The 10,322-nt window shown below is 36.6% G+C and overlaps 3 protein-coding genes and 1 non-coding gene across 4 annotated transcripts; 3 read left to right on the forward strand and 1 right to left on the reverse strand.

Moving 5' to 3' along the window:
* Positions 1–1,513: 1,513 nt before the first annotated feature.
* LOC103324742 (E3 ubiquitin-protein ligase AIRP2-like) lies at positions 1,514–4,815 on the forward strand. Its single transcript, XM_008226841.2, has 5 exons — positions 1,514–1,753; positions 2,726–2,876; positions 2,966–3,035; positions 3,126–3,360; positions 4,334–4,815. The coding sequence occupies exons 1-5, from the start codon at positions 1,674–1,676 to the stop codon at positions 4,542–4,544; spliced, it is 747 nt and encodes a 248-aa protein (XP_008225063.1). The 5' UTR covers positions 1,514–1,673; the 3' UTR covers positions 4,545–4,815.
* Positions 4,816–5,547: 732 nt separating this feature from the next.
* Positions 5,548–7,860, forward strand: DES-1-LIKE (fatty acid desaturase family protein). The gene is made up of 2 exons (XM_008226842.2): positions 5,548–5,836; positions 6,781–7,860. Exons 1-2 carry the CDS (start codon positions 5,672–5,674, stop codon positions 7,597–7,599), a joined length of 984 nt encoding a protein of 327 aa, XP_008225064.1. The 5' UTR covers positions 5,548–5,671; the 3' UTR covers positions 7,600–7,860.
* Positions 7,853–9,572, reverse strand: LOC103324744 (tetraspanin-19-like). The gene is made up of 6 exons (XM_008226843.3): positions 9,202–9,572; positions 8,980–9,079; positions 8,815–8,895; positions 8,622–8,726; positions 8,261–8,419; positions 7,853–8,147 (listed from the first exon to the last, which is right to left on the reverse strand). Exons 1-6 carry the CDS (start codon positions 9,375–9,377, stop codon positions 8,136–8,138), a joined length of 633 nt encoding a protein of 210 aa, XP_008225065.2. The 5' UTR covers positions 9,378–9,572; the 3' UTR covers positions 7,853–8,135.
* Positions 9,573–9,825: 253 nt separating this feature from the next.
* TRNAV-UAC (transfer RNA valine (anticodon UAC)) lies at positions 9,826–9,898 on the forward strand. The gene has a single exon. It is a non-coding gene; the product is annotated as a tRNA-Val (tRNA).
* Positions 9,899–10,322: the final 424 nt, after the last annotated feature.

Genomic DNA, 10,322 nt, shown 5'->3' on the forward strand with positions numbered 1-10,322 from the left:
TTATGAAGAAGTTAAAATACAAAAAATTTGGTCATGCTATGCAATATATAATTAGTTTGGTTCATTATCAACAGAGCCGTTATTCACAAGCTAAAAATGTTATTATTTACTTTGGAACAAGTAATATTTGACATCTAATAACGGTGTATGTGATCCTCCACCAAAATCATCCATCATGTATTGAACTTGAGTGGAGGTGATTAAGCAGTTTGTTAAAAATGGTAATGATTTTTTTTACCATAAGTGATCTCCCAAAGCAATGATAGTTTGGTTCCTTTCAATAAGCAGAAGTGAAAGGGGATAGTTTATTATTAGACATTGATATCCCAACAACCAAAAACCAGAATCTACATTGAAACTTCAATTAGCAGCAATGACAATGGTAATTATTCTCTCTAATCATTTTGATCCATGATTATTTTTTGCACAATCATAATCCTTGATGAGTGGCCTACCCAAAACACCATAAATTTTGAGAAAAACCAGTCATTTGACGGGTCCATAAAAATACTGCTCATACATTACATATAGTCTGTTTAAATGGGCTTTCTGTATAAAGGCCATGTGTTTCTCTTGGATTTTTTTTTTTTTTTTTTTTGGGAATTGAGCAATCAATTGATTCTTTATGAAATCTAAGCCATTGATCTCAATGACTATTCAGCCTTTGAAGTTTGGTATCTAATTAATTGTCAGATTTCAGTAATTAATCAAAAATCCTCTCACACTACAAATTTTGAACATGATGTAGAAGACACATGCAAATATGGTAAGCATTTTTCATCACAAATAATACATCATTAACTGAAAATTAAGGAACTAATTAGAGATTATAGATGATCTGTTCTGGTCTGATCTGGCAAAGTTTACAGTTTGGATTTTTATGAACATAAAGACAAGTGAGTTGACAGATTAGATTATGGGCTATCTTCAAAACTTACATCTAATTGGGAAATCCAACCCAAACCAAAAAAAAAAAGGAATGTGAGGGGTTGATTAAGAAAACCAATTAATCTTTTTCTTATTTGGAAGAGATGTTAGATTCGTTAGATTCAGCTCGCAATGACGACAAGTACGATATACATTTGTGATGAATTTGATACTTAATTATGACTAAAACATTATAGTAGTGTAATCTTGTTATGGGTCATTTGAGTATTTTGTAAATACCTTATCGTTTGTAAGAAAAATGGTATTTGAGGAAAATAAGTTGAAGTTGGAGGGCAAAAGTTGAGTAAGGGCGGGTGTAACGATCATCGGTGCGTGGAGGGAAAGCTTACGAATAGAGAGGGAAAAGTGGCAGACAAAAGCCAAAGAGAGTGGATAAGGCCATCACGGGCCCGCGTTCGTGCATCTCTATTTCGACGCTCCCTACTTAAAAAAAGAAAAATTAATAATCATAAATTATTATTTAAATTATATTTATGTTTTTAGAAGTTGGGTGGCCACGTGTCGCCTCGCGGTCTCGTCTTCGCTTTCAAGAACAGCATAGAAGCAACACGAAGGCTGAAGGGACTGAGAGAGAAAAGGGAAAGAGAAAGTGGAGAGAAAGTGTGGGTTTTTGGGAGTGGGTGAGAAAATTAGGGTTCTTGGAGGCTGATTGAATATCTCTATCTCCGTGCTTTGTAATTATTTTGACTCTTTTTTGTTGTTTTTTATTTTATTTTTCTGTGGAGATGTATATAGCTTCCATGCGAAAGTCATTCAAGGACTCTCTGAAAGTGCTCGAAGCTGATATTCAGCATGCAAATACACTGTAAGTGATCATCTGCCCCATTTGTTGACGATTTTCTTCTGGTTTTGATTCTATGCTTGTGTTTTTTTTTTTGGGGTGAAAAATTGCTTCTTTTTTTGTAATAACTTTTTTGTTAATTTTTGTGCTTGAATTTGAGTGTTAAAGGTTTAACTCCACTTTCATTTGTAGTTCATGTTCAAAATGTAAGATTTTTTTCCCTTTCAGTTTGGTTGTTTTGATTTATTTATATCTCGGGTTGTCAATTTAGTTTTTTTTTTCCTTTTAAAAATTCAGTGAACAGCCTAAAGATCAATCCTAGCTCTGTTTTGGTTGTTTTTATTATTCTGCGAATGATGGAAGAGTCACACAAAGTTTTGTTTTTGTTTTCCTTCAAGTAGTGTCAGGATCACAAAGTTTTCATTTTTGCCTTTTTTTCCTTTCTTTTTCGCTCATCTATTGGTTTCTTGTTTCTGGGTCTCTTTCATGAAAACAAAAAGAAAATATCTTGGCCTCGCGGTTTCTATGGGTTCAATTATTTTTCACGGACCATATGATTCTGGGAATGCGATTGTTTTTTTAACATTAAAGCGTTAATTAAAGTGGATATTTATTTGTGCATTATCCTTATCTGGATGGATTGTCAGAGGAGGAAGAAAGCAAACCAAAATTGTCAGTGAGTAAATAAGTTCACGTGGCCACTGGGTTCCACCTGCTTGTGCTGCTTATTTATTTATTTTTACAAATAAACCTGCTTGTGGCCTTGTAGTGACTTCTTAGTTGATGATTTGTGAAAAAAAAAAAAATGCTTAATCATAATTTTAATAGACTGTTGCAATTATGCTCCATAGACATTTTATTGAGAGATAGGCAGAGAGGGAGAGAGGGAGTTGTTGGGTTGGTACATTGTATGATTTGCTGATATATTTGGTGGCTTAATCTGATAATTGGTCCTCCGTTTATATTCAAATCCTTATCTAGATGTGTGAGCTGCAGGGCCTCGGATTATCCAAGGGAATATGATGGTGCTTGTCTTCAGATGAGAATGTCATACAGTCCAGCTGCTCACCTCTTCCTTTTTCTGGTGCAATGGACTGACTGCAACCTTGCAGGAGCCCTTGGGCTGTTAAGAATTTTAATTTACAAGGTTGAAGCTTCTAGCTTCTGATGGCTTCTATTTGAGTTAGATTCCAATCATGGATGTGGGTGACCATCGCATTTTGGCTTATGCTACAGGTTTATGTGGATGGCTCAACAACCATCATGTCTACCAAGGAAAGGAAAGCAAGCATCAGAGAGTTCTATGGTAAATTTCTGATCTCAGCAGTTTGGTTATTTGGTTTTTGTTGAGCCCTTGTGTGTTTCTTTTCTTACTGATGCCTCATTTTGTGGTCAGCTGTTATTTATCCCTCCTTGTTGCAACTTCAGAGTGGTGTCACCGACAGTGAAGATAAAAAGCAGAAGGCAGTATGCGTGGAAAGGTATCGAAAAAGAGATGATGAGGAAAATCGACAGTGTTCTGATATAGACATTGAAAGAGAGGAGGAATGCGGTATATGCATGGAGACAAATAGTAAAATTGTATTGCCTAACTGCAACCATGCTATGTGCCTGAAATGTTACCGTGATTGGTACTCTCTCTCTCTCTCTCTCTCTCTCTCTCTCTCTGTGACTAGTTCTAGATTTTCTTGAACATTAAAGTTAGTCTGCTACTTTGTGATATTGCTGGTACTTGCCTCGAAAGATTCATTTTTTCAGTCATACTAAAAAATTATGTTGCTTTTTTTATCAAATAGTTGATAAAAGTTTAAGCCCTGCAATTATATGAAAACCATGGGTACATTAGAGGGTCTAATGAAATTATTTCTTTGTTCTGTTGCATTTATGATCATTGGTGCAATTCATTATTGTCAAGTTTTTGTTGTCATACTAAATCTTGTTATCAATACGTTTTCTTCACCATGTTATCTTTGTCTGGGAAGTTCTTTTGAAATGCACTCTGGGCATTGGCATCATGAGCATGTTGGTATTAAGTTATGGTAGTTGGAGGTTGCATGCAAGAGTGATAATAGTGAATTTTATTTAGACAAGCAGCCCCTAGGTTCAATAGTTAGGTTGCAGGTTTTTTCCTCTATCTCTCTCTCCTTTTTTGTCAATAAGATTCAGTGGAAATCAGAGATTCAGCTTTTGCGGCACATACAATTGTCCTTTTATTGTGGTATGGCCTAGTGAACGATATGCTCTGAATTACCATGGTGTTTTTACCTTGGTGCTAGCTTTTACTCTTAATTGATGTCTTGATTATCCAATAGGTGTTTGTTATTATATATTTCAATTCAAATGTTATTTTATATTATATCCTTTACACGATATCTACACAAAATTGTGAAATTCTCTTATGTGCATAGCAGTATGCGCTGTTGGATAGATAAATCATAAATGCAATTGTATTTTATTTAAATCTAGGCAATCCATTATCTCAAACGCATATCGTGTGTAAGCAAAGTCTCTCTCTTATACTTTCGTCCGCACAAATGGAATTTTCTGATTCATATCTGTGTATAAATGAATGTCTGAAAGTAATGCTCCGTTGACATATTGCAGGCGAACAAGATCTCAGTCATGCCCATTCTGCCGTGACAATCTTAGGAGAGTGAACTCGGGTGATCTCTGGGTATACACTGACTGCAGGGACATAGTGGACATGGAAACAGTGATGAGGGAGAACCTTAGGAGGCTTTTCATGTATATAGATAAGTTGCCTTTAGTTACACCGGATAACCCCTTTGACCCTTATGATTCCCACCTAAGGTGATTGAATCAGAGTCCAAAACCACAATCTCCAGTGGCAATTTAATGAATTAGTTTCTTTTCCTTTGATTACATAAGGACCGAAAATTCATTCGGCGGGTTTAAAGTCGGTATCTTCCCACTCCTGTTCAGAAGACCTCGCCTGAGTTATTTTGTGCTGGCGGGTGAAGTTGAGGAGTTTATAAAATTGTATGTAGTACATTTGTAAATGCTTGTACAGCTTTGAAGTTGGATTAGTCTTTTTAATATACAAATCCTCTCCTTATTGCTGAGAATTTTCAATTTGAATGGTTTAGACGGCATAATTGTTTTCAAGCAGGCTGATAACCAGATATAAAAGTAATGATGTAAGTAGGATTATAGAGCAATCCCTGGCTCAATGGAGATGGGTGAACACAATGTAGTACGTACCCTTTTCGTGCTACCGTCCAAGTTCCAATTGACAATCTTGTAGGGATACAAAACCAAACCTATGAAGTTGGGACTTGGTTGGGTTCTGTAGAAGAGTGGGCTCTGCTTCTTGGCCTGATCTGGTTTAGTCCTTTTCTTAATGGGCTTCAACTATTTTTTTATTATTTAAAAATTTATACAAGCGATATTGGAGGCAAAGTGTCGAAAGCCGGCTCATTGCCGACGTGGCGAAGTCTGAGTGGATGACCATGTATGAGGTTATGTCGAAAAAGATTTAATTTTTAGAATAATTTTTAGTTTCCGTGGCTTTTTTCTCTCTGTAATTCATGGATACGAAAAACATACAAAGATTGGAAACCAGTGGGAAGGTGGAAAGGACCCAATTGGCAAAGAAAGTCCAACAAGAAGTTTGTCAATTTACAATTCCCAGCTGTTAAATCGGCCACAGTCCACACATCACAGAAACGCTCTTTTGTCTCTCCTCTCTAATTTTAGTCACAGCCTCCTCCTTTTGCCAATTTTAAACACAATCCAAGTATTCTATACTATTCTTTTAAGTTCTCAACCCAACCCAACCCAACCCATAATTTATTTCAATAACAAACAAACCAACCCATCAGATTTATAAGATAACCAGGAAAGGAAGAAGAACAAACGTATTTATATCAGAGGGAGAGAGAGAAACGCAGGAAAAGAGGGAAAGAAAGAAAGAAAGGAGAGATGGGAAGAGGGGGACAGGGAGAGGCAGAAGAGGAGGGAGTGATGGCCACTGACTTTTTTTGGTCTTATACAGATGAGCCTCACGCTTCTAGGCGCCGTCAGATCCTCTCTCAGTACCCTCAGATAAAGGAGCTCTTTGGTCCTGACCCCTGGGCTTTCCTCAAGGTACTTCCACAAACAAGTTCTTTTCATGCATATCTGAGTTTGTTTTTGTGTATGTGATTGACATTTTGTTGGGTTTTTCGTGTATTGCCTCTTTTCGGTTGTTTTCCATTGGTTTTAGATCTGAGACAATGTAGGTGAGTTCAAAAATATGAGGGATGATTTTTGCTCTTTTCTGCATTTGGGTATTGGAAGTTTTCTGCTTTCGGAATTCTATTATGCAATTTCAATGCACGCGTCTCTTTCTAGTTAATTCTTTTTTCTTAAAAAAAATAAAAATAAAAATCTTTGTATTGAAAATTGAGTATGAGTCCCGGATCCATTTTCGAACAGTTAGTGATTTTACAAATTCTACATCGCGTGCAGCATTGCTTGTGTGGAATGAGGTGTCATTGTTTCTTACTTGATTGTCAAGTGTCTCTGTCAAGGATATAGAAATAAACTAGTTGACATATGTTGAGTTGGGTAGCCAAAGAATTGAGCTTTCTTCCTAACTGTCCTCTTTTACAGCGACTATGCTGTTCTAAGATGTTATGAATAAATGGGCATGCTGTTGGGGTTTTGTAATGCTATGAATTATGTTTCCTCATACTTTTGTGTGAATGGACTCTCAAAATGCACAAAGAACCGTATATCGGAGACATGCTGACTCGATTTTTAGAACATAGTTCAACCTACTAATTTGCAGAGTTCTGTTTAAGTCCATGAAAATTGGGTTTTTAATTAGTGGTGAGTTATGCTGCTAATGTACTGGTTTCGGTGTGGTTTTTTCTGATTCGGTTTCCAGAACCTAAATCAACTTGTAAACTGACAGGCTTTTGTCAGTCTGGAAACATATGAGTATTAGTTAGTGTTCTGGTTTGAGATAAAATGGAACTTACGCTTCTCCATCAGCTGTCTTATATTTTTTATATTAATGATCTTTGAATGAAATCATGGTGCTCCAGATTACAGTGGTTGTCTTGCTTCAGCTCTGGACTGCTACAGCCCTCCACAATGCAGGCTGGCTGAAGATACTGGCAATAGCCTACTTCTTTGGCTCTTTCCTCAACCACAACCTCTTCTTGGCCATCCATGAGCTCAGTCACAATCTTGCCTTCTCAACTCCAGTCTACAACCGTTGGCTCGGTATTTTTGCTAACCTCCCAATCGGTGTTCCCATGTCTGTCACCTTCCAAAAATATCACCTTGAGCACCACCGTTTTCAAGGAGTAGACGGAATTGATATGGACATCCCGAGCAAGGTTGAAGCCCATTTGGTGACAAATGTGGTTAAAAAAGCCATATGGGTTCTCCTTCAGCTCTTCTTCTATGCTCTTCGGCCTGTGTTTCTCAAACCAAAGCCCCCTGGTTATTGGGAGTTCCTCAACCTTTTCATTCAGATAGCCCTTGATGTTTCCATGGTCTATTTTTGTGGGTGGAAATCTTTTGCTTATTTGATCCTCTCTACATTTGTTGGGGGTGGGATGCACCCAATGGCTGGTCACTTCATTTCAGAGCATTATGTCTTCAACCCTGATCAAGAGACATATTCTTACTATGGCCCTCTTAATCTCCTGACTTGGAGCGTGGGGTACCACAATGAGCACCATGATTTCCCCAGAATTTCAGGGAGCAAGCTCCATAAGGTGAAGGGCATTGCACCAGAATACTATGAGGGTTTGGAGTCGTATAAATCTTGGAGCCAAGTCATCTACATGTACATAATGGATCGAACAGTCGGGCCGTTCAGTCGAATGAAGAGAAAGCCATCAAAATCTGAATAGACGCTCTCTTCTCCAAAATTTCTTCCGTTTTGTATCATGTCCCGGTTCTTTATGGGTTACTGGTTTTTCCTTTCTTATTTGCTTTTGTTTGTAACATTTTTCCTTGGATTGTTTGTAACATTTGAGGAGTGAGATCTTACATTGTATTGTAGTATAGACTTTAGACTGAGCAACAGGAAGTTATTTATTCATTTATTAGCAATTGGGAAAGAACATTTGTTTAAGTTATGAACTACATTATAAATAGATAAAGTTAGTTCATATTTTTCTCTTTCTTTTGTCTTTATTCTCTTCATTCTAAAGATGGAAAAGATATTTATTTAACCAAAAGAACTAAACTGAGGTAGCAAAGCAGACAACATAAAGAACCATAATGCAGAACCAAAGACAAAGGACAACATGGTTGACATATCCAGACTTGAAACCCATTTCTCACAAGCTTCTGTTGACAATTAGTAGCATCATAAGTACTATGTCAACCAGTAACTGCATATTCCATAAACTTCTTTCACAAAGCTCAAGTATCTTTGATCTCTTCACTTGTTTGACTGAGAAAGATAAACAGAAAAATGAGGCATCAAAAGTTAAATTCATAAACAAGAAAATGTCTCATAAAACTCAAATAGTGAGTGGGATATGCAAGTAAGGCATGAATTCTTACATTCCAATTATTATTCTTGGCTGCAACGATATATTCCAGCGGTTCATTAGGGTTTATGAGTGGGAGTCTTGCTGGGGGACACTCTTCCTCGCTATCATAGCTGGATCCTTGGTTTGGCTCTACAGACCTTAGAGCCAATGCCAATAAGATTGAAAACCCCTGCAGATTATGGACTTTATCACATCACAGAGGTCTAAACTATCCATGAGATTTTGAGGAAAATAAATAATAAATTTTTAATTTTAACTACCTGGATTTAAATGCAGTTCAGGAAATAATATGGTTTCAGTTTCAGCACACTGGTTATACTGTTATTTGAAAATAAATGTGGCTTGAACAAAAACATCAAACACAAAAGCACCTGTGCTAAGACGATCAACAAGCCAATCCACTTAAACATGTCGAAATTTGACTTCACGAAATCTTTGAAATCATGGAACTTTCCTGTAGTGTCATAGGGTAAATCCTGAAAAATGAAGAACAAAGTTATATGGAAAGTAAGAAACACTTGATTTTGGAGGAATATTGTAAGCCTGTTTGCTAAGATGGTTTACCTTCTCCCAGTCTGAATTTAGGAGTATATCTGCAGCCATCGCAGTCTCCAACAGAAGAACAATAAAGATGATCAACATATACTAGTTGGTTCAAGGTCAACATATGTTCAAAAACAGGTATGTATATCTACACACACACACACACACACATATGATAAAGGATACGCAAGAGAGGCAACAACCATGTGCAAATTTTGCAGCAAGATAACCTATGCATGTAATGGCACACAAGAAAACACCAGCGCCAAGAAAAGTGCATATAAACCTGCATTAAACACACACATAAAAAACACAAATAGTGATGATTTCGGTATCTGTAAAACACAGAGAATCTGTTTCTGCAGCGAAAATCTGTCAGCAATGGAATTTGGTTTTGCTTTTGCTTACCATGGAGCAGCAGCAGCAGCAGCATCATATTGATCAACGGATGAACTGTCCATGTCCCTCAGCCAAACTCTAACCATCCAAAGACCATACAAAACCATTGCAATTCCAACCATTCCCAAAACTGAATTCACTAATTTAAGTAGTGACTGCAGGCATATTCTTGCAATTGTTACCATTGTAGTCTTCTTTGTCACGGCACTTGGACAAAAAGCAAGAAAACCCACCAAGCTAATATATTAAAATTGGACCTCAAATCCTATTCAAGCTAAAAAAACTTCAATCATGTAACAAAAATCCAGAAATAATGAAATTAACCAAGCGCCCCCCATGCAAATGACTGGTACAACTGCCTGATCGCATTTAAGTTGGATGATGTTTTTACTTCTTAAATTTTTCTTAATCTTTAAGAGAGGGATACAAGTACAACTAGAAATTTGGCGCCAAGCAGGAAATTTCTGAGAAACTGACTAATGCGTCTTTTAATATGATTTTTTCCGGGTGTGTGGATTTTATCGTGTAATATGTTGGCCTGTTCCCTCATGAGGTGGCAGGAACAAAGACGCCAACGATACAAAAACAAGAGCATTAATTTAAAGGTTTTTTGTGCGAGGTTTCCATCAACGGGTTGCTGTGGTGTAGTGGTTATCACGTTAGTCTTACACACTAAAGGTCTCCAGTTCGATCCTGGGCAGCAACATTTCTTTTCTTTTTCCCCAATTTATTGGCCTTTGAATTTATTTTGTTAAATAGTTTTTTTTCTTTCCAATTTATTCGCCTTTGAATTTAATTTGATGTAATTTCTATGTAATTCCAGGTTTTCATAAAATTCAAATCATCTCGCAGCAATGTATTTATTAATTTTATTTTCTAAATAAGGACCAAGGTATTAACCTTATGTTTTTCTTATGTTAATAGAAATTTAACTTATAAAATAGATTATGTAATTAAAAGAAAAATAATTGAGCTTAACCTTTAAAACAAAAAAAATAAAATAAAGAAGGAAATATAGTATCGCCGGGCGGCTATAATCAGTTTTTTCATGTTTTTAAAAATAGTATAGCCGAGCGGTTATACCCGGTTGTGTGTGTTTATTTTAAGAAAATAAAAATCGTATAGCCGGT

This window comes from Prunus mume, linkage group LG3 (assembly GCF_029339155.1).
Source record: "Prunus mume cultivar Tortuosa linkage group LG3, ASM2933915v1, whole genome shotgun sequence".
In the NCBI taxonomy this organism is placed as follows: Eukaryota; Viridiplantae; Streptophyta; class Magnoliopsida; order Rosales; family Rosaceae; genus Prunus; species Prunus mume.